Below are 23,567 nucleotides of genomic sequence, written 5' to 3'. Positions count from 1 at the left end.
CATAGAAAGAGAGATGAGACAGATAAGAGATGATATGTTGAGATGAGATGCATATTACCCACAATGACACAGTCATCTCTACCTCATCTCTGCTCTGTCATAATGCACACATCAGGTCTGCTATGCTATGCCCCCCCTTTCCCCGAATAAAGAACTTACCTGCCCATAGATAGTTGCTCTCGACACGCTGTGATGGGTTGTTTGCCAGCAGGAAGTGTGTTTGAGCTTGTCCTGGAATGCAAGGTTTGGTGCCAGAGGCAGAGGACAGCTCAGTTCCTCAGTGTCAGACAAGATTTTTGCCAAGCATAAAGTCAGAAGATTCAGGGTCTGAAACCAGCGGCAACTGAAATTGTTTACACCAGGACTGATATAGACAGGTTGGAATCTGTGAAATGCTGTATTTTTGTTAATCACAGTGAATTAGAGAATGTGTTAATTTGTTATCCTGAGTATATTTAAGAAACTTGTCTTTGTAGGAATACCCCTTTAATTAAAATCTGTTGCCTATATACAGCCCCATGTACAGATGATCCACAAGGTATATTATATAGAGCTGCCCCAGTTATATACAGTTCCCCATATTAGTATCCAGCCCCAATGCAAAGATACCACCCCCAAGCTACATAATATCCACCTCCCATCTACAGATGCCCCCAAAGAATATTATACACAGCCCCTAAGTTATATACATCTCCCCATAAATCTATAGCGACAAAACACTACTTCCCGACTGACAATGCCCCGTCTCCCAGCAAATGGAGAATGTGATACCACCACCACCACCAAGCCTGTACACAGGCAAATCAAAGAAGTAGCAGCACTCTGTGTCCAATTCAAGGGTGTTTATTCACCAAGTGACAGTACAGCAACGTTTCCTGCTTGATATCACTGCTTGATAATGGCTACATTGAGTTAGCTGAAACGTTGCTGTACTGTCACTTGGTGAATAAACACCCTTGAATTGGACACGGAGTGCTGCTACTTCTTTGATTTGCTGTTGAACGTAGCGGTCTTGGATCAGACACGCCGTAGCCTGCACCCATCGGGTTGAACCCCTTTTCTTTTACTGTGCCGCCCACCCATACAGCAGTTAAGCCTGTACACACCATGCCAGAGAAGGGTCCAGCTTTTCTATCCACCAAACAATAGACAGAAACGGGAAGTTTGACCCATTCCACCCACTGACTGGGCGTTTTGGCGTTTGATAAAGCTACCATTCCAGCCCGCTTTAAAATGTAATGGTGAAAAATGGCCCGCAAAACATCATTCCCAGCAGTTAATACTTTCCTATGCAGGCCATCCCCGCCCATTACCAACAGGTTGTGGGGAAAATAAGGTTTGCACTGTGCAATGTCATTAGTCGCAAGGAGTAGATCACAACTTATATGTAGACTAGCAAGCATGGGCAGGGACGTTACATCTCCTTAACTGTCCAAAGGGTTAATGGTGGCTGAGCTTGAGGCAAGTATCGCTGTGGCAGATATACTTCTGAGGATTGTAGGAAATCTTTCCTTGCCTTCTCCTCCTAATCTGCGAGCTCTTCTCCTGCCTCCTCATCCAGTCAGCGACGACCAGCATCACCAGTGTCAACATAGCCATGGGAAAACACCACAAAAGTAGTAATCTATCCCGACCCCTATGGTGTTATGACTGTTTGTAATATTATATTTGTATATGTACCCTATGATTTGTAAAAATGATGGCGTTATATAAATGTAGAAAGGAGAAAGAGAAGACAGCAATCCAAGGCTCCAATTACAATTGGGTGGTGCTCGCAGCTGGGGATCCAGTGCTCAGAGTCCCAAAATCAGCATAAAGGATGGAGAAAGCCACAGCACCCGGTACGGTTCAGTTCCAGAAAATCTTTATTGTAACATCATCCAGGCATAAAATTGCAATTCCAACTGAATCTTTCTCAAGCATAAAAATCATGACCAAGACTAACATATATATAGAAAAAGTAGTAGTGACATAATTTCGTGTGTGACGTGATCAGCCAGTGAAAATTCATTATCAGTGTTCTTATTTACAATATATATATAAAACATATAAGATATAAAATGTACAGTATACATCCTAGAAGACCTTGTATCCCATAAAAATATACATCGTCTAGTGAAAAGGAAAATATGCGATAAAATGGACAACCATCCCCGTGTGCCGCAGCACCGCACGTGTATACTATTAAAATAACTGGCCCGTCTCCTCACCAGGGATCCGGGAGCCCAACTGCGCTTGCGTAGCTATTATGGTTGTCATGGAAGTCGAGTAATCCAGATGAACTCATTGGGCTCCGTAGCTCCATCTCTGGCTCCGGTCATGTGATTGCTACTCCGATCATGTGACCTCTTCGTGGTTGTCACGAATAAAATAGAACTACGCTGTTATACTTGATGAGAGCAATATCTTAGGTAAGTATATCGATTTAAACAAATCAAACAGTATAACAATCATCAACTGTTCCTATTAGGAATGACCATTTAATTCTGAGGGGCAACCCACTCAACGTATGAATAAACGCATATATCGCTCCCAGACGCAAAGTCGCAAAGAAGTAAAAAGTGGAGATAGATATGCATATAGCATTAGTAGTGCAGTTTATAGAAATCTGATTATTCAGTAGTGGGATGTCGCAAAGGGACAATCCACTGTGTCCATATGGATCTCAACAGAAAAAAAGAGTCTGATGGGTCCATAAAAATGGGATATATCTATAGAAAAAAAGTGTTAAAGAATGTATTCGGAGGTACATGCATTAATCTCAAGCACACATAGTTTCATAACATACATATTTATGCCTCCATTTTGGTACCAAGGGGGTGGCATGGAAAAGGTTGACAAAAACCCATAGGTGGTAATGTCCTATCCCAGCGCACGTCCCCATTCGATACTCCATACGGGCTAAACGGACCAAACGTGAATGGCACATCCTTCAGCTCATGCCAGACATATCCGGACATGTCATAAGCCAAGATTTCTATGCCCACGTATTTGTCCAACAATATATAGTCGCTACATTGAGCTACAGAGATAAAGTAACAGTCACTCTTTTTTTATGTTGAGATCCATATGGACACAGTGGATTGTCCCTTTGCGACATCCCGCTACTGAGTAATCAGATTTCTATAAACTGCACTCATAATGCTACATGCATATCTATCTCCACTTTTTACTTCGTTGCGACTTTGCGCGTATATTCATACGTTGAGTGGGTTGCCCCTCAGAAATAAATGGTCATTCCTAATAGGAACAGTTGATGATTGTTATACTGTTGGATTTGTTTAAATCGATATACTTACCTAAGATATTGCTCTCATCAAGTATAACAGCGTAGTTCTATTGTATTCGTGACAACCAAGAGATGGAGCTACGGAGCCCAATGAGTTCATCTGGATTACTCGACTGCCATGACAACCATAATAGCTACGCAAACGCAGTTGGGCTCCCGTATCCCTGACGATGATAGTATATTTTAATTAGTATACACGTGCGGGGCTGCGGCACACGGGGATGGTTGTCTATTTTATCCCATATTGTCCTTTTCACTAGACGATGTATATTTTTATAGGGTACAAGTAGAGATGAGCGAACATACTCGTCCGAGCTTGATGCTCGTTCGAGCATTAGCGTACTCGAAACTGCTCGTTGCTCGGACGAATACTTCGCCCGCTCGAGAAAATGGCATCTCCCGCCGTTTTGCTTTTTGGCGGCCAGAAACAGAGCCAATAACAAGCCAGGAGACTCTGCACTCCACCCAGCATGACGTGGTACCCTTACACGTCGATAGCAGTGGTTGGCTGGCCTGATCAGGTGACCCTGGAATAGACTAGTCCCTGCCCACGCTGCTCGGATCATTCTCTGTCTGGATGCCGCTAGGGAGAGAGCTGCTGCTGGTCAGGGAAAGCGTTAGGGTGTTCTATTAGAATCGTGTTAGGCAGGAGTGATTCTACAAGAACCCAACAGCCCTTCTTAGGGCTACAATAACGTTTTATTTAACTTTTTTTTTGGTTTGCCTGTGGCTGGGCTTGCTGCCATTAGTAGTGCAGCTAGTACCATATTGTGAGTAATTTGCAGGGAGACTTGCTACCGTTGTATTTAGCTCTTAGTGACACACATATCCACCTCAAACACCGAAGTGGGACAATTTATAAGGGGTTTGATTAGAATTAGGCAGAGTCTGCTGATTTATTTTTTTTTCCCTTTCTTTTTATAGCTCAAAGTCATCAGGCACAGCACAAAATCTAGTTGTGTGCTGTCAGTGTAGGTTAGAAACTAGCCATAGCAATAGGATAGCATCGTTTTGTTTAATAAAAATAAATAAAAAACACACAAAAAAAAAAATTTAAGTTTACACTTTAATTTTGAAAATGTTTAACCCGAGGGCTGGGGGTAGAGGACGAGGGCGTGGACGTGGGCGTCCAACTACTGCAGGGGTCAGAGGCCGTGGTCCTGGGCGGGGTGAGACCACCTGCTGATGAGGGAGCAGGGGAACGCCGCAGAGCTACATTCCCTAGGTTCATCATGTCTCAAGTTACTGGGACTCGTGGTAGAGCACTGTTGAGGCCAGAACAGTGCGAAGAGGTGATGTCGTGGATTGCGGACAATGCTTCTAGCCATTTGTCCACCAGTCAGTCTTCCACGCAGTCCACCCATGTCACCGAAATCAGCACTCCTCCAGCTCCTCCACCTCAGCCTCCTTCCCCCCAGTCTGCCCCCTCCCAGCAAAATTTGGCATTTGAACCGGCATACTCTGAGGAACTGTTTTCTGGACCCTTCCCACAGTCACAAACCACTTGTCCGGTTGCTGCTGAGCAATTTTCCGATGCCCAGGTTTTCCACCGGTCACAGTCTGTGGGTGATGATGACATTATTGACGTAGTGGAAGAAGTGTGTAAAGAGGTGTCGGACGATGAGGAGACACGGTTGTCAGACAGTGGTGAAGTTGTTGTCAGGGCAGGAAGTCCGAGGGGGGAGCAGACTGAGGGATCGGAGGATGATGAGGTGACAGACCCAAGCTGGGTTGATAGGCCGGGTGAACACAGTGCTTCTGAGACGGAGGTGAGTCCTATAGCAGAACAGGTTGGAAGAGGCAGTGGTGGGGCCAGACGGAGAGGCAGGGCCAGAGCTGGTGCATCAGCGCCAAATGTTGCCCGTAGTCAAGTTCCTGTGGCCTTCCACGCAGTCCACCCATGTCACCGAAATCAGCACTCCTCCAGCTCCTCCACCTCAGCCTCCTTCCCCCCAGTCTGCCCCCTCCCAGCAAAATTTGGCATTTGAACCGGCATACTCTGAGGAACTGTTTTCTGGACCCTTCCCACAGTCACAAACCACTTGTCCGGTTGCTGCTGAGCAATTTTCCGATGCCCAGGTTTTCCACCGGTCACAGTCTGTGGGTGATGATGACATTATTGACGTAGTGGAAGAAGTGTGTAAAGAGGTGTCGGACGATGAGGAGACACGGTTGTCAGACAGTGGTGAAGTTGTTGTCAGGGCAGGAAGTCCGAGGGGGGAGCAGACTGAGGGATCGGAGGATGATGAGGTGACAGACCCAAGCTGGGTTGATAGGCCGGGTGAACACAGTGCTTCTGAGACGGAGGTGAGTCCTATAGCAGAACAGGTTGGAAGAGGCAGTGGTGGGGCCAGACGGAGAGGCAGGGCCAGAGCTGGTGCATCAGCGCCAAATGTTGCCCGTAGTCAAGTTCCTGTGGCAAGGGCTAGATTTTCAGAAGTCTGGAGGTTCTTTAAAGAAACACTGGATGACCGACGGACTGTGGTGTGCAACCTTTGCCAAACCAGGATCAGCAGGGGTTCCACCACTACTAGCTTAACTACCACCAGTATGCGCAGGCATATGAATGCTAAACACCCCACTCAATGGCACCAAGCCCGTTCACCTCCGGCCGGGCACACCACTGCTCCTTCCCCTGTGTCATCTGCTAGTCAGCCCCCTGCCCAGGACCACGGGCCAAACACCTCCGGTGCGAAAACCCCATCTTCGCCTCCACGATCCTCCACAGCATCCACCAGCGTTCAGCTCTCCATACCTCAGACGCTGGAGCGCAAAAGGAAGTATAGCGCAACCCACCCACACGCCCAAGTCCTAAACGTCCACATCTCCAAGTTGCTTAGCCTGGAGATGCTGCCCTATAGGCTGGTAAAAACCGAGGCCTTTTGAAACCTCATGGCGGCGGCCGCCCCTCGGTATTCGGTCCCCAGCCGCCACTACTTTTCCCGATGTGCTGTCCCAGCCCTGCACAAGCACTTGTCAGAGAACATCATCCGTGCCCTGACCAACGCCATTTCTGACAAGGTCCACCTGACCACGGACACGTGGACGAGTGCTGCCGGGCAGGGCCACTATATATCGCTGACGGCACATTGGGTTAAATTGGTGGAGGCTGGGACCGAGTCTGACCCTGGGGCTGCTCATATACTGCCGACGCCGAGGATTGCGGGGCCTACCTCTGTCCAGGTCTCAAAGGCCTACTATGCCTCCTCCTCCTCCCACCCCACTTCCTCCTCCGAATTACCATCCGTGGGCATGGCGCCATCAGTCGGTAGCTCTAGGCACAGCAGCAGTGCCGTCGCTAAGTGACAGCAGGCGGTGCTCAAACTGCTGAGCCTAGGCAATAAAAGGCACACCGCTCAAGACATACCCCAATCTGTCTGATTTGCTCACGAAGGTGCGCCGCATCTGTGCGCATATCAGGAAGTCCAGCACAGATGCTGCCACTCTCAGGGCAGCGCAGCGCCACCTCCAACTGCCCGCTCACCGACTGTTGTGCGACGTGCCCACGAGGTGGAATTCAACATTAACCATGTTATCCAGAGTTTACCAGCAGCGCAGAGCGATTGTAGACTGCCAGATGTCAACTTCCACCAGAACTGGTAGTCAGGTCAGTCAGCTTCCTCAAGTCTACAATGAGGAGTGGACGTGGATGTCTGATATCTGTCAGGTGCTGAGTAACTTTGAGGAGTCAACACGGATGGTCAGTGGCGATGCCGCCATCATCAGCCTCACCATCCCGCTGCTTGGCCTGTTGAAAAACTCTCTGGTCAGCATGAAGTCGGAAGCTTTGCGCTCGTCACAAGAGACAGGGGAAGAAGATTCCCTTGTTGATAGCCAAAGCACCCTTAGGTCTGTTTCTCAGCGCATATCGGAGGAGGTGGAGGAGGATGAGGAGGAAGAGGAGGAGAATGTTGGCGAGACAGAAGAGGGGACCATTGTTCAGTCCTTCACTGTTCAGCGTGTATGGGCAGAAGAAGAGGATTTGGAGGAGTTGGAGGAGGAGGAAGAAATGGGCAGTCAGGCCAGTGAGGGGAGTGAATTCTTGCGCGTTGGGACTCTGGCGCATATGGCAGATTTCATGCTAGGCTGCCTATCCCGTGTCCCTCGCGTTCAAAGAATTTATTCCAGCACCGATTACTGGGTATTCACTCTCCTGGACCCACGGTACAAGCAAAATCTTTCCACTCTCATCCCTGGAGAGGAAAGGAGTGTGAGAATGCATGAATACCAGCAGGCCCTGGTGCACAAGCTGAAACAGTATTTCCCTTCTGACAGCGCTAGCGGCAGAGGGCGTACTTCTGCGGGACAAGTAGCGAGGGAGAGTAGGCGAGCAGGCAGCTTTTCCAGCACTGGCAGGGGTACACTTTACAAGGCCTTTGCCAGTTTTATGTCACCCCAGCAAGACACTGTCACCTGTCCCCAGTCTCGGCAGAGTAGGGCTGATCTTTACAGAAAGATGGTGAGGGAGTACGTAGCTGACCATACCATCGTCCTAAATGATCACACAGCTCCCTACAACTACTGGGTTTCAAAGCTGGACATGGCACGAACTGGCGTTGTACGCCTTGGAGGTTCTTGCCTGCCCTGCCGCTAGCGTGTTGTCTGAGCGGGTTTTCAGTGCAGCTGGTGGCATCATCACCGATAAGCGTACACGCCTGTCGACTGACAGCGCTGACAGGCTGACGCTTATTAAGATGAATAAAGCCTGGATTTCTCATAATTTCCAATCTCCACCAGGTGAAGGAAGCTCAACCTGAATAATTTATCCACTCCTCCTCCTCCTCATTTTCCTCCTTCTCCTCCTCTTTGTACACTAAAGCAGAGGAAACTGGCTATTTTTTGCCAGGGCCAACTGGCTCTAGCTATAGTACTCTATGTATTTAATTTTCTGGAGGGCCACCTACCCGGTCCTCTGTTTTAAGCAATTTTTGGGAGTGCCACATACAGGCACTCAATTTATTAAATTTTTCTGGAGGACCACCTACCTGCTCCTCTGGTTTGAAAACTTTTTTGGACTGCCACATACAGGCACTATCCAAATTAAATTGTCTCCATAGCAACCTCCACATGTCGTCTTTCTAGCTGGCTCCACACGTTGTCTCCATTGCTACCTCCACATGTCATCGCCATAGCTGCCTCCAAAAGTCGTCCATATAGCTGCCTCCATACATGGTCTCCCTATCAAACGAACTGTGTCAGGCAGAATTTTGGGTTGTTTTCATGGCTTCCACATCAAACTTGTTAACTTTGTTGCCACCCTGCTGTGTAATCCACAAAATATACTGGCAAACTTTTATCATTTACCGATATTATTTCAGCGCTTCTTGCGCATCTGTTTACATTCCCCTCACCCGCCATATCCTAAACTTATAAGAACGCTACTACACTTGATCTTATACAAAAGGTTCTTAGAAGTGCTGTTTGGGGAGTAGCCTAGAGACAGGGGCTTGGATTGGCGAAAGCTCGCCTGGCAGCGGAGCGCCAGCTCCATCTCAAGATCCAACATACATAGTTTTAACTGCAGCACCTTTAATCTACTACTAGTTCACTGCCTCCATACATCGTCCCCTTATCAAACGAGCTGTGTCAGGCAGAATTTTCAGGTGTTTCACCAGATACATAGTGGAACTCGGCCCATCTGTCGCCGCCATGCTGGAGACCTGAAGTTGCAATCATAGCAGCGCAATATGAATGCCCCATACTGTCGCTCTTAATCATGGAACCATTTCCGTAAAAATAGAACCACCATGCTATTCCATTATTCCTAGGTGAAATATTCAAACGACCCGGCCTGCTTTGAAAATTATAATTTTTTCAAAGTAAACGCTTCTGGCCCCCAGGCCCATTTTGGGTGGGCAGGAGCCGAGAGACAGGGGCTTGGACAGGCGAAATCTTGCCTGGCAGTGGACCGCCAGCTCCATCCCAAGATTAGGCAGCCTCAGAGGCATCCATACATGCTGCCCCTGCTGTTTCCTGTCCATTTTGCCTCCACGATCCTCCACAGCGTCCACCAATGTCTCATTTCAACTCTCTATATCCCAGACGCTGGAGCACGAGAGGATATGCAGCACATCATCCCCTTATCAAACGAGCTGTGTCAGGCAGAATTTTCAGGTGTATCACCAGATACCTAGTGGAACTCGGCCCATCTGTCGCCGCCATGCTGGAGACCTGAAGTTGCAATCATAGCAGCACAATATGGATGCCCCATACTGTCGCTCTTAATCATGGAAGTCGTCTCCATGGCTGCCTCCACATGTTGTCCCCTTATCAAAAGAGCTGTGTCAGGCTCATTTTTCGGGTGTTTCACCAGATACGTTATGGAACTTGGTCACTATGTCGCCACCATGCTGTGTTATCGACTAAATATACCGTCAACCTTTTGTTCACATAGGAAATCTAGCCTCATTCGGTCACTCTGTCATGGCCATGCTGTTGCCCATAATTTTGGCATAATGGTGCGATTAAGCAGCCTCAGAGGCATCCATGCATGCTGCCCCTGCTGTTTCCTGTCCATGTCTGTGGTGTTTCCATCCTTTTCTGAGGTTCCCAGGTGTTTGGCCAAGCTTCCCTGTGCAGAGCCTTGGTCCCCTTGAAAAATGCTCGAGTCTCCCATTGACTTCAATGGGGCTCGTTATTCGAGACGAGCACTCGAGCATCAGGAAAAGTTTGTCTCGAATAACGAGTCATTTTAGTGCTCGCTCATCTCTAGGTACAAGGTCTTCTAGGATGCATACTGATGTCACTACCACTTTTTCTATATATATGTTAGTCTTGGTCATGATTTTTATGCTTGAGAAAGATTCAACTGGTTGTTACAATAAAGATTTTCTGGAACTGCTGTGGCTTTCTCCATCCCTTATGATATATAAATGTAGTTTATTCTTCTTCTTATTATTATTATAGTACAGGCGGTCCCCTACTTAAGAACATTCGACTTACATACGACCCCTAGTTACAAACGGACCTCTGGATATTGGTAATTTATTATACTTTAGTCGTAGGCTACAATAAACAGCTGTAACAGTTATCGAATGTGTCTGCAATTAACCCCTTAACGCTGAAGCCACTTTTCACCTTCCTGACACAGCCCATTTTTTCAAATCTGCCTTGTGTGACTATAAATGGTTATAACTTTGAAATGCTTTAACATAGCCAAGTGATTTTAAAATTGTTTTCTCGTGACACTTTGTACTTCATGTTAGTTGAAAAATTTTAGTGGTATGTTTTGCATTTATTTATGAGAAAATCAGATATTTGTTGAAAATTTGGAAAAATTCTCGATTTTCAAACTTCAAAATGTTCTACTTTTTCCACACATAGTCATAACAGCAAAAAAACTTAATAACTAACATTAACCAAATGTCTACTTTATGTGGACATGGTTTTTTATGCATACTCTTATTTTTGTAGGATGTTATGGGCCTTTGAACGTTAGGTGCGATTTTTCACATTTTCATAAAAACCGCAAAATCCTGCTATTGAGGGACCTGCTCAGGTTTTAAATCACTTTGAGAGGCCTAAATAAAAGTAAAACCCCTTAAATTACCCCATTATAGAAACTACACCCCTCAACGTACATAAAACAACTTTTATGAAGTTTATTAACCCTTTAATTGTTTTACAGGGGTTAAAACAAAATCGGCAGTCCCGGGGCTGCGATCGGAACCACGGACCCCCCCGGTAAGCGCCGCGGGGGGGTTTGATTCTTGCGAAACGCCCCTAACACGCCGCGGTCAGCGCGGAGATTTCTCCGATCGCGGGTGTTAGAGGCGGGTGTCAGCTATAATATATAGCCGAAACCCGCAGCTTCTGGCCCCGGCTCCGTTCAGGAGCCGGGGCCAGACGCTTGGCGTAATAGTACTGCATTTTGCGGGAACGCACCTCCCGCCATGCAGTACTATTACGTCAAATGTCGGGAAGGGGTTAAGATTTAGTGTAAATATTGATTCTTATGACAACCCAACATTTTTAAAATCCAATTGTCACAGAGACCAAAAAAGTTCTGGCTGGGATTACATTGATAAAATATACAGTTCCGACTTACATACAAACTCAACTTAAGAACAAACCTACAGACCCTATCTTGTATGTAACCCGGGGACTGCCTGTAATGGTGATCAACCAACTAAAATGTTTTGAAAAAAATTGTAAAAATAAAAACAAGCATGCATGTGCAAACATTTGTATTGTGAGAAAAAAAAATCAAGTTCTACACAACAGAATGGGGCACATTAACTTACTGTCTCATCGCAATCCCCGCTGTGCGTTGTTCGATGAGGATTCGGGTCTGCCACGATTCACTAAGAACGTGGTTCCAATTTCCTGCATATGTCGCTTCCCCCGCTGAGGTCCGCCGGAGTTAACCTTTTTCTTCCAGGTGCATGTGAGTGCTGATCTTGCAACACAATTTTGTTTTTAAGTTGCACAGTTTGTCCGAATCAGTGGGGTTGTCTGACGCCCACGCCTCCCGATTTGTGTCGCATGCAAGCTGGCTCTAATGCGCCCATCACGTGCAGTGAACACGTATGTGGCGGTTTGTAATTATGGATGCAGAAAACGAATACTGCTATTTAGCAAAAAGAATAACCTTGCCGTGAGCTCATATGTGCAAGTTTGTGATGTATGCTCATGCATAAAACAGACATGGCTACTTAGAAAATAAACAATATTCTTGCATTGAACACATCAATGCAAGTTTGTGATGATTACTTATGCAGAAAAGTGAAAAAGCTACTTAGCAAAAATAACATGCTTCTATTGAACACCTGCTAGTTTGTGATGTATACTTATGGAGAACATTGACATGGCTACTTAGAAAAAAGCATACTTGCAGTGAACACCTCTGTGATGTATACTTATGCAGAAATCTAACACCGGCACCCAGCAAATAAACATGCTTGATGTGAACACATATGTGCTGGTTTGTTATTATGGATACAGAAAACTGACACTGCTACTTTGAAGCTATCAAGCAGTAATCCATAAAGTTTTTCTGCCGAATAATGAACTATTAACACTAAGTTTTAAATAATTTGGGGTTTTGGATCCACTCTTCACTTCTCATAAACCATTAATAAATATCTTGATTTACATTTAAGTAAATAAAACAAATATTCAAAGATTCAGTATAGTGAAAATAGTTCACTTTAGGATTTATTAAGATATGTGCAAAATATTCTGTACAGTACACAGTGCTTGAAAAATATCTGAAATAGTAAATATAATATATTTCACTTAAGCAAACTGGTTTGGGTAGGCATATCACTATGACTGGTCATAGAATGCACAGAAGAGGAAAATCAACTAAACACATTTCTACAGTTAGCTGGGACATCAGCACAGACACTTCTTAGTAGTTCTTTTATATACAGTGCCAGCAAAACCATAGGAAGGACTTGATTAAGGAGACCAAGATTACTTCCTCAACTTCAGGACCGTCCAAGAAAATTTCTGGTTCCATAATATAACTTTCCTCTGGTGCTTACTTTAATGTGTATATTTTAGACCTTTTATGATATTGTGCCCATTGGGGCAAAAGACCACTTGCTGTATCTTTGTGATGTAGGACATATATTATCACAGTCTACAGTGACATTTTGTCCATAGGAATGTATCACAACCATTGGGCCAAATGTGTATTCTAGCCCAGTAGAAGCTGAGGGAGATCTATACAAGTATAGCAATCTTTATTTTCTTATTTTCAATAGTCTTGGAAAACTATTGCCATGACAGACGGCTCATTCAAGCTCTTGCCCAGCACTAAAAAATATAATTTGGGGGAATTCATTAAGGCTCAACTGACAAACACCAGTCTTAAAATTTCCCCCCGCCGGTGGTTCTGCGCCGATATTCACTTAGCGGCTCCGGCCACTTATTTAATATGGGGATGCAAACTTCACCCATTCTGCCTTTAGCCCAGAACTGACAGAGTTTCCACCAGTTTTCCATTCACACCACATATTGGAGTACGGGTCGGAGAAACTCTAAAACTGGTGGGTAAATACAAAAGCTATTCCCTTTCCTAGATATAATACCCAGTTGAGGGTTTGTTCTTCATAATGATAAAGTCGGCTCCATGAAGTTTATGACAGCACATGCCGGCTCTGGAGACGCAAAAAATCCTGAGGTCACTACATTGCTTGATCATAATCCTGCAACTAATTTTTACTCAATTTCACTATTTACAGTGAAATCTTTGCGTGTCTAATAGCATCGTAAAACACAGTAATGTTTAAAGCACGTAATATTGGATAGGAAAAATGTCTGACTGTGAAATGCAATTTTATAACAAGCATATGTATAGTAAATAAAACAAATATTGCTCCGTCCTAAACATAACAATTAACAGCCAGCCACATCAAATACAAATGACAGGTCAGGAAAACAACTTTTTCTTTATCATACAAAATTTATAAAAAAACCTCAGCCCTTTTTTTTTTTTTTGTGCCACCAGATTTAGTTTAAAGGAAACCTACCACTTTAAAATGGTAGTTATAACCCACAAATACCTTGCTCCAGCTCAGGGTGAGCTGGTGCCGGAGCATATCTTTATAATTTTTAGAAACCGCTGTATTGCTTGAAAAACTCGTTTATTCATTAGATTTCACCCCCCTAGGCGCACCATGATACGTTCTTGGCGCACCATGTGCGCGACCGTGCCTGCGCCTGAATAGGAAGTGCCGGAGGGCCAGTGACTTCCCAGAGCTCTCGGGCACACTCGTGTATGCGCAACTTCAAATTTTTATCCTGGCTGGCTTCGCACGCAAAGTTGCAGAGGCGCGAGTGTGCCCGAGAGCTTGGTGATGTCACCGGATCTCCGGCACTTCCTATTCGGGCGCATGCACGGACGCGCGCTTGGTGCGCCGAGAACGCATCATGGTGTGCCGAAGGTGGGTTGAAATTTAATGCAAAAACAAGTTTTCAACTCGTTTTCTTTAATCCTAAATACATCATCATAAGTCTGTAACAGCACCAAAATTTTTATGGTGTGTTTAACAGTCATAATGTTGTGCTTGGGTTGATCTACCTGAATAATAGAAGTGGGACTTTTTCATCTATACACAGACAGATGTTATACACTGTATACATAACATGTAATTATAATCGTCATAACTAAGCATGAGTTATCCAAAGGCTAGTTATATGGCTTTAATGAGGCTTAAGGGGGTTGGCCACTTTACCTCATGTTTTTTGTAATGTGTGAGGTGCAGGATATTAAGTAATTTACCAATATACATCTATCAATAGTTTCTGCTTTCTTGATATGTAAAGTGAAGTCTCTTGTCTTTTACCTCATCAACCAGATATTCCTGTCCATAAAATGGCTGCTGATGGAGGGTCATGTGATCTCTAACTGGAGATTGTTCATGGACAGTTAGAGATCACATGATCCTCCATCTGCATCCATTTTATGGACAGGAATGTCTGTCTGATGATGTAAAAGACATATTAAGAAAGTAGAGCAGAACTTTCAAGAGATGTATTTTGGTAAATTACCTAATATCCTTCCCCACACTTACACACACATTACAAAAACATGAGATAAAGTATTCAACCCCTTTAAAGTTCATTTCTAAGATTATGAAATTCATGATTTACAGTAAATTATAAATACCATTGGTCACTTGAGTTGAGTGGGAGTTGAGCTGCAGTAGCTTGCCACAATCACCCATTACATTATACTACATGGAGCTCTGTGCACTGCAGCTGCTGGTGTAAGGACCACAATTAGCTGGTGTTGCTGACCTATCCTAGAGTTCAGGTATTGGGTTTAAACAAATGTGAAAAGATGGTAGGTGAATTTTTCATTTTGAGTTTCACATTAATCTTAAAAACAGAACTCCAACTGGACATTCACGCTTACATCTGAAAATGTATATGTATAATATATACCTTCAATTACATGTTAGTTAAAATATGTACCTGTCTGAAAATAATTTCCCATAAATGGGAATTTCTGTGGGACAAATAATTTCCCATAAATGGGAATTTCTATGGGACAATATTTGTGGGAAATTATCTTCACATTTTTGAATAACCTGCAATTGAAGAAATAAATATATACATATACAGTGCCTTGCAAAACTATTTGGCCCCCTTAAACCTTTCTACCTTTTGTCACATTTCAGGTTTCAAACATAAACAGATTTGTGCAGTGTGAAGTTTAAAGTTTGTGAAATCTTTACCGTCACCGGTTGCCTGACCATGCGAATAGCTGGGAACGGTCCATACGAATAAGGCAGGGCAGGGGCGTGCATTAATTAGCTTTCAGAGGAGCCAGGAGGCGCTTGTCAGACGAGACACTGAGAGCCTCTGGCCAGAAATTTATTTTCTCCATACAACAGGGGCCCTGGAGGAAGCGCAAAGAGGGTCGTAAACATAAGGTAATGAGAGTGGCATATGAGACAGTCTACCACTGGGAAAATGTTGGTAGATGTCCTTTACACTTCTCCACAGTTTAATGGACCTACCTGGTGTGTTCCTCGGTCTTCATGGTGCTCTCTGCACTTTAAAAAGGACAGAGATTTGATTACACACAGGTGGATTATATTTATCATCATCAGTCATTTAGGACAACATTGGAGATTTCCTCACTGAACTTCTGGAGTGAGTTTGCTGCATTAAAAGTAAAGGGGCCAAAAAAATATTGCACATCCCACTTTTAGATTTATTATTTTTTGTTTATTTTTTACCAAATTTTAAAATACATTTTGTTCCATTTCACTATTGTATCCCACTTGCTGTTGATTCTTCACCAAATATTGACAACTTTATATCTTTATTAGAGATGAGCGAGCACTAAAATGCTCGGGTGCTCGTTACTCGAGCCGAACATTTCCCAATGCTCGAGTGCTCGTTTCGAGTAACGAGCCCCATTGAAATCAATGGGAGACCCGAGCATTTTTCAGTAAAATTACAAACTGAACGAGCACAGTGAAAGAACACAGTGCAGAACAGATTGCAGATGTTCGGGAACATCTGCGATCTGTTCCGGAGACACGCGTGCAGAACGGTGTTCTCTGCAATAGTATTTGAAGAACAATATGTGTGAAGAACAACTTGCAGATGTTGCCAACACATATTGTTCTTCAAATACTATTGCGGAGAACACAGTTCTGCACGCGTGTCTCCGGAACAGATCGCAGATGTTCCCGAACATCTGCAATCTATTCTGCACTGTGTTCTTTCGCTGTTTTCTTCAATTAAATGATTAAATTAATTGTTTTAATTGTATTTTTTTACTGTTCTTCACTTCTTTTTTTTTTAATTAAATGCTCGTTATCGAGCAGGGCAAATACTCGTCCGAGCAACGAGCCGGTCCGAGTATGCTAATACTCGACCGAGCATCAAGCTCGGACGAGTATACTCGCTCATCACTAATCTTTATGTTTGAAGCCTGAAATGTAGCAAAAGGTAGAAGAGATCAAGGGGGCCCAATACTTTCGCAAGGCACTATATAATTAATTGTGTATACCCAAACAGAAACCCCTATAACATTTGTTCAAATAGGTTTAAGAGTACTTCAGGGCCTGGATATAGTATATGGACGTTATAATCTTGATATACATACAACATCTCTACACAAATGTCACCATAATGTCATTTAATTACTGTTGTGCTCATGTTGCCTGAAGGTTATCTGTTCCAGAAAAAAAGACAAGGAATTAGGAAATAGCAAAGGAGGGTTATGTGGTCAGTAATTGTTCCAGTATATGACATGTACAGGAACAAGTTCAAGTCTTGTAGGCTTCTTCTGCATCTCACTAATCAAAAGTAAACATGATGCACATCAAAGTAACCACGTTATTCCATCAAGTATATAGTAAATGATTTGTTCAGAAGACATCAGTAACATATTCCAGGATTTTTTTAAACAATGTCTTATTTTGTATTTGAAAATCTCTGAATCTCTAAACTTTATTCTGGAGCTGATGGCAGTCTTGGGCGTGGTTTGGGTTCTGCTGTTCCATTGGTTGAAGCATATGAACATGCCTCTGTTCCATTATTCCAAGAGGTTGATCTGTTAATTGAATGTTTTCCTCCACCAATGTTTAACAAATTTTCACTCCTTGGATCTGTAAACGTAGAAAGAAAATTGTCATTGATGAACATACTGGAAAGAAAAGTTATGGATTAAAAGGAGGAAAAGAAATATGTTGTCATGCAACCAACAACCTTAGCTTTGTCAATTTCTCTGTTAAAAAGCTGTTATGTTATGCATTAGTTAGCTTATTAGAACAAACCACTGCTTATAAGTGCCTTTTTATAAAAGAAGAATGTAAAAATCCTTGGTGAATCATCTCTTACTGTATTCCAGGAATGTTTTTGTAACTGGACTGGGAACACCGTCGGTTAAGGGACCTACAATCTACAAGAGATGTGAGAAAGTTTGATTGCCAGGAGTTTCCATTTATCAGGTAATGATTCCCCACTCCTTCACAAATCACAATGCAAGCAGCATTTTCTTAAAATAAAGACTCTTCCACATCTCAAGATAAAATAGTACTTATAATAAATTAGGATTTTGGAGAGATGACTTTATAGGTCTTAAAGTAGAACAGGGGAAAAGATGAACTAATTGATCTTGGTTATTGAAGAGATTTATGATTCACTGTGAATTAGTCAGGTCCAGATTTGAATTGAAAAACAACCCTAGCAAACAAACCATACCTATCGACACTCAAGAAAATAACGAAATGTTCCAAATTTAGTATTGCTTGGTGAAAAAACAGCAGAATGTGGCTGCACTGTTCCTGAATTAGTTATGCTATGTCCTTTCATCCTCCAGCCTCCAGCTGAGTGACATGCGTTTGTCAAACTAAATGGACTGCTATGGGGAGTTGATACAGCATATTACATCCCTCCTCACAGCCTTGCTGAGCGCATACATCGCTGGGCAGGAGGGGCGACCCATGAGATATCACTGTCCTTATTTGGCTGTTGCCGATAAACTGTTTATTCCCACAGTGATGTAACTGTCCTATCACCGGCTGTACTCAGGGGGTAGAGGAAGTTTCCGGGAGACATATTCCACTGTATAGACATACAGTGGGATTTGTCTGTGCCATACGTTGTTAGGGCACGTTGGATTCCTCCTGATGAGTCCATACAACGTATGGCAAATAATGTGGTGTGAACCCACCCTTATAGAAATAACTAAGCAGAGCTTGACCTCTTGAGGGCTACAGGAGGAAGAGAGAGGAAAGCAGAGGGAGCTCAGCTGAACAAATAACATCCTGACACTGGTTAAAATTAGAACATTTTATGTATTGTTTCCCAAGGCTCAGAGGGAAGCTTTTATGTGTATTTTACATAGCCAGCCAAATGACCTACTAAATGACCAGATCGCAAGAAACTTACCCAGTAGGTTAGGTTAAGCTGCTAACTTGTAACATGCATGAGTATGGAAGACTAATAACTTTTTGGCTTTTAGTCAACAGCTACAAAAGATGTATGAGCTTAAGCATATATAGGAGCTATGTACTTGAGTCACATACCTAGTGTATTTTTCTGCCAAGAAAGGTGATCTTGATCTCCTAAATTGCAATCGAATGCCTCACTGGTACTAAACATACAGCTTTATTGCTTTAGGGATAATAATAAGTCTTTATTTATATAGCGCACCCAGATTAAGCAGCGCTGCACAAAGCATGGCATATCGGTCCCTGTCCCCATGGGGCTCACAATCTAAACAACCTACCAGTATGTTTTGAAATGTGGGAGGAAACCGGAGGACCCAGAGGGAAACCCCCGCAAACACGGAGAGAACATACAAACTCTATGCAGATGTTGACCTGGCTTGGATTAGAACCCTGGACTCCAGCGCTGCAAGGCAGAAGTGCTACTCACTCAGCCACAATGCTGCCCCACTTGTCAGATTTAATATTTTTTTATTATTTAGGACAAAATACTGGATGGTTATATAATAGAGCATACTTACCTCCCTTTCCCCCAATGATCCCTCACTGCTTCCATTCTGCTTCATCCAGCATTTGACTGCTGAGTGGTCATGTGCCGTATACATGCCAGGCTGTGTAGAACTGCTCAGTCAGTATATGGTATGTATATATACCGATCAACCCTTATCTGCAGCATTTGGGATCAATATCAGTTAACAGGTAGCTGATTTATAATACGTTGTACCTTATCCTATGAGTCTCCTCCATAAAGCCTTAATGACCTAAATGCCATTGCCCCTCAATAGTTTGGTAAATTTCCTTGGCCACATATTCCATCCACCCATAATGTTTACTACTCTACATTTCCAAAAAAAAAAAAAAAGCTAAACTGTTTAAATGATTTAGGTAAGTAATATAAAGAACAAATTTGATTTAAATTATTTTGTTTCTAGAGTAGAGCTTTTTTTTTTAAATGGGATGTTTGTAATGTTTTAATATATTTTACTGTACAGGTTCCATAGAAGACTTGCTGGGCACATATTTGCTTACCTGCATTCTTTTTCTGAGAATTAACTTTGCAGTTTGTTTCCTCCTGAATCTTTTTCTCAAATTTGCGAACATCTTCTAATGACATACCTGTAAACATAGCATGCATGTCATATGTTCTTCTGATGTAGATTTCAGTAGAAAACACTCACAGCCTTATATAACATGGAGAAGGCAAAGGTTTTAAATAAACTGATTCACTGGCTAAGCCCACCAAAACAAAATACCCGGATGCTAATTAAATAACACTGGCCACAAACTGGGATCTGGGATGATCTAAAATCACCATATGTGCTAGAGGGGGGGGGGGCATCTGGAACTCTCCTCCATATAAATCACTCCATCCATATGCTTTTTGACATTCTAATATATCTAGAATACCCAGTGAAGAATGCATGGTCTTTGCCGATGAAGTATGAAGACTTAAAGGCAAAATCTCACTCACTGTCCTTTCACCTAACCAAACCAGTTTCCTGCACTATTGATGAAATGCACAATGGAGATCTATTCCTTTTGAAAAGTGATATTGGTTTGAGTCTTGTCCCACATCAAACTACCAGATATGTATTGGTATTGTATTGATTGGTCATGTATTGATTTGTAGGGAGCTGTCATTAAAAGTAGCACAGAGACAAAGTATCCATCCATGGCCTTGAAAGGGGTATTCCCATCTCGGCATTTACATTTAATTTCATTCATTTGCCATATGTAAACATTACTTCAATTGGATGTTGTTAAAAAAAATGTTCATGTGTGAAGATAATTTCTCATAAATGCAGCCATGTTGTCCCTTAAAAACGAGATGGCTTCTTCGGATACGACCACCTCACATTTAGGCAGCAGTGGCCAGATGCTATTGAGCCCTGCCTGACCACCTGACTTCAGCTATCATTACCACAGGACAGCTGTAGGTAATGCAGTAACTCCCAGACATTTCCTATACAAACACCCTTTGTGTCTTTGTGCAAACACTCCAGAAGAGGTGGCCGTATCCAAGGACACAGTCTTGTTTCTAAGGGACCATATCACTACATTTATGGGAAATTTTCACACAGGAACAATTTTTTTTAATAACATCTAATTGAAGAAATGTTTGTGTATGGTAGGTTAATGAAATTGAATGTGAATGCCAAGACGAGAATACACCTTTAAGTCAATGTATCTCTGTAATGGTGGCCTAAAATGGCAAAATCCCCATAAGGAGTTTAGTTTCTTCCCTGACCTACAAAGTGATCAGGTCATGCATAGCCTAGGTGGCATGTAAATGTCTTGATTATTGCAATTCAATGAGGCCATGTACTGTATACAACAACAAGAGAAAACTATTTAGCAAATAGTAGGAGGTGAAATGAAGTATGATGGACTGAAACACATGCCGTTATTTGCACATTGCTTAACTTCTGATGGGGGATAAGTTATATATTCATGGATTTTGATTTAATTCTACTACATTTTAACAAAAAATCTTCTGCTTTGACTAATAACAATTAGTATAAGGATAAGCCAGGTACTTACCATACCATTCATCCATCCAAGCGACTGCGTGTCTGTGGCCTGCAAGCAAAATGTCTTTGATGTTCTATAAAAATACAAAGACCACTGTTTGACTATGGTAATAGAACCTGGGATTTGTTCAGTATATTTAACAAATCAACAAGCATAGTTTAACCCCTTAACGCTCTGTGCCGTAGCTCTACGGCGCAGAGGTATAAGGGATGTATGAAGAGGGCTCACGGGCTGAGTCCTCTTCATACAGAGGTGGGGGTTTTTGCATTTTGCACAAAACCCCCACCGCTAATAACCGCGGTCGGTGCTTGCACCGATCGCGGCTATTAACCCTCTAAACGCCGCCCGCAAAGTCGCGGGCGGCGTTTAAAAGACGGCGGCGCGCGGGCGCCGCCATCTTTTTTTCGATCGCCACGCCCCCGAACGTCATCGGGGGGCGGCGATCGGTTACCATGGTAGCCTCGGGTCTTCTTTTGACACGAGGCTACATGGTTTATGCAGGTTCGTTACAATGAGCCAGTGGCTCATTGTAATGTATGACCTGCAAAAACGCCATATATTGCAATACTGTAGTATTGCAGTATATGGTAGGAGCGATCTGATCATCTAGAGTTAATGTACCCTAGATGGACTAAAAAATAGTGAAAAAAAAAAGAAAAAAAAAAATTTAAAAAATAAAAAAAAAAAAATAAAATATTAAAAGTTCAAATCACCCCCCTTTCCCTAGAACGGATATAAAACATAACAAACAGTAAAAATCACAGACATATTAGGTATCGCCGCGTCCCAAAATGCCCGATCTATCAAAATATAAAAACGGTTACGGCCGGCGGTGACCTCCGAGGCGGGAAATGGCGCCCAAATGTCCGAAATGCGACTTTTACACCTTTTTACATAACATAAAAAATGAAATAAAAAATGATCAAAATGTCGCACAGACCTCAAAATGGTAGCATTGAAAACGTCGCCTCATTTAGCAAAAAATGACCCCTCACACATTTCCGTGCGCCAAAGTATAAAAAAGTTATTAGCGTCAGAAGATGGCAAAAAATTTTTTTTCTTTTTTGTACACATTCGTTTAATTTTTGAAAATGTATTAAAACACAATAAAACCTGTATAAATTTGGTATCACCGCGATCGCACCGAACCAAAGAATAAAGTAGGCATGTTATTTGGAGCGAAGAGTGAAAGTCGTAAAAACTGAGCCCACAAGAACGTGACGCACGTGCGGTTTTTTTTCAATTTTTCCACATTTGGAATTTTTTTTCAGCTTCGCAGTACACGGCATGTTAAAATAAATAACATTACGGGAAAGTAAAATTTGTTACGCACAAAATAAGCCCTCACACAGGTCTGTACACGTAAAAATGAAAAAGTTATGGATTTTTGAAGTTGGAGAATTTAGCCGAAAAACCCTCCGTCCTTAAGGGGTTAAAGTAGTCTCTGAATGCTTAATAATATATATATAATATATATATTATTCATTACTATCTCAAATTACAGTGCATTCAAAGCAAAAAATAAGGGATAAACATTCTCAAAAATGTATCATCTTGCAGCATGATAAACAGTTTTATTATAAATATGATGAATGAGATTTCTAAAAGTTGCACAAGCTACAACTGCCAAAAGACTTATTTATCAGGTGTACCATATCCTAAATGTGACTCATAGTTCTGCAGCGCTTGGGTTATTATGGGCAATATACAAAATGCTCTCCCTCACCCACACAGCTCAGAGAATTAAACACATTTAAAACGACCACATTACTTTAATTACCTTCAAATTTGTACCAATATACTTAAATCATTATGTCAATATTTGACGTCAATAGAAGATTTTAAAAAATTATGAAAATATAAAGGCAAAGTATACTGCTACTTAGCAGCCAAGAACATCATTCTTTCAACTGCATTGTTAGCAAGCAATGGTATGAAGAAGTGGTCAATGAAGAGGACAAGCATAATCCATGGCCTTGGTATTATAATGGTGGTGGCAAATCGCTCTGAATGGGATCAAGTTTTAAACTTCTGTGCTTGAAAACCACACCCGGACCTGCCTGTGATTGACAACTTGCTTTCAGGATCTTTCCTTAGAGAAAGCTTGGTGCAGGTTTGAGCTTGTTTTGTCTGCAGCTGTGGCTTGTGTGATGGACGGCTGAACTGTGGGCAGTTTTCTTTTCTCCCCTTAGATTCTGCCCAGTTCCTTCAGAGGGTGCTGATTATTCAGTCTTGTCTTGCTATCTAGTGCTATTTCTTGTTTGCTATTATGTGTATTCGACTACTGCTGCACTTCCCGACCATTTTGTTGCTTTCTGACACTG

General features: G+C 42.8%; 1 protein-coding gene and 1 long non-coding RNA gene across 2 annotated transcripts in view; both read right to left on the bottom strand.

The window, feature by feature from the left end:
• Nucleotides 1-13,705: 13,705 nt before the first annotated feature.
• Nucleotides 13,706-16,289, bottom strand: LOC140064048 (uncharacterized). The gene is made up of 2 exons (XR_011847685.1): nucleotides 15,763-16,289; nucleotides 13,706-15,641 (listed from the first exon to the last, which is right to left on the bottom strand). It is a non-coding gene; the product is annotated as an uncharacterized lncRNA (long non-coding RNA).
• Nucleotides 16,290-16,446: 157 nt separating this feature from the next.
• LOC140064047 (cytoplasmic phosphatidylinositol transfer protein 1-like) overlaps nucleotides 16,447-23,567 on the bottom strand; it is a 38,771-nt gene continuing 31,650 nt past the window's right edge. The window contains exons 5-7 of the mRNA XM_072110479.1: nucleotides 21,253-21,316; nucleotides 19,741-19,827; nucleotides 16,447-17,367 (exon numbers count right to left, since the gene is read on the bottom strand). Of these exons, the coding sequence (XP_071966580.1) occupies nucleotides 17,210-17,367; nucleotides 19,741-19,827; nucleotides 21,253-21,316 (309 nt within the window). The 3' untranslated portion in view covers nucleotides 16,447-17,209. The remainder of the gene's footprint in view (nucleotides 17,368-19,740; nucleotides 19,828-21,252; nucleotides 21,317-23,567) is intronic.

This window comes from Engystomops pustulosus, chromosome 6 (assembly GCF_040894005.1).
Source record: "Engystomops pustulosus chromosome 6, aEngPut4.maternal, whole genome shotgun sequence".
In the NCBI taxonomy this organism is placed as follows: Eukaryota; Metazoa; Chordata; class Amphibia; order Anura; family Leptodactylidae; genus Engystomops; species Engystomops pustulosus.
The sequence above is the reverse complement of the archived record's forward strand: the minus strand, read 5'-3'. Positions and strand labels throughout refer to the sequence as shown.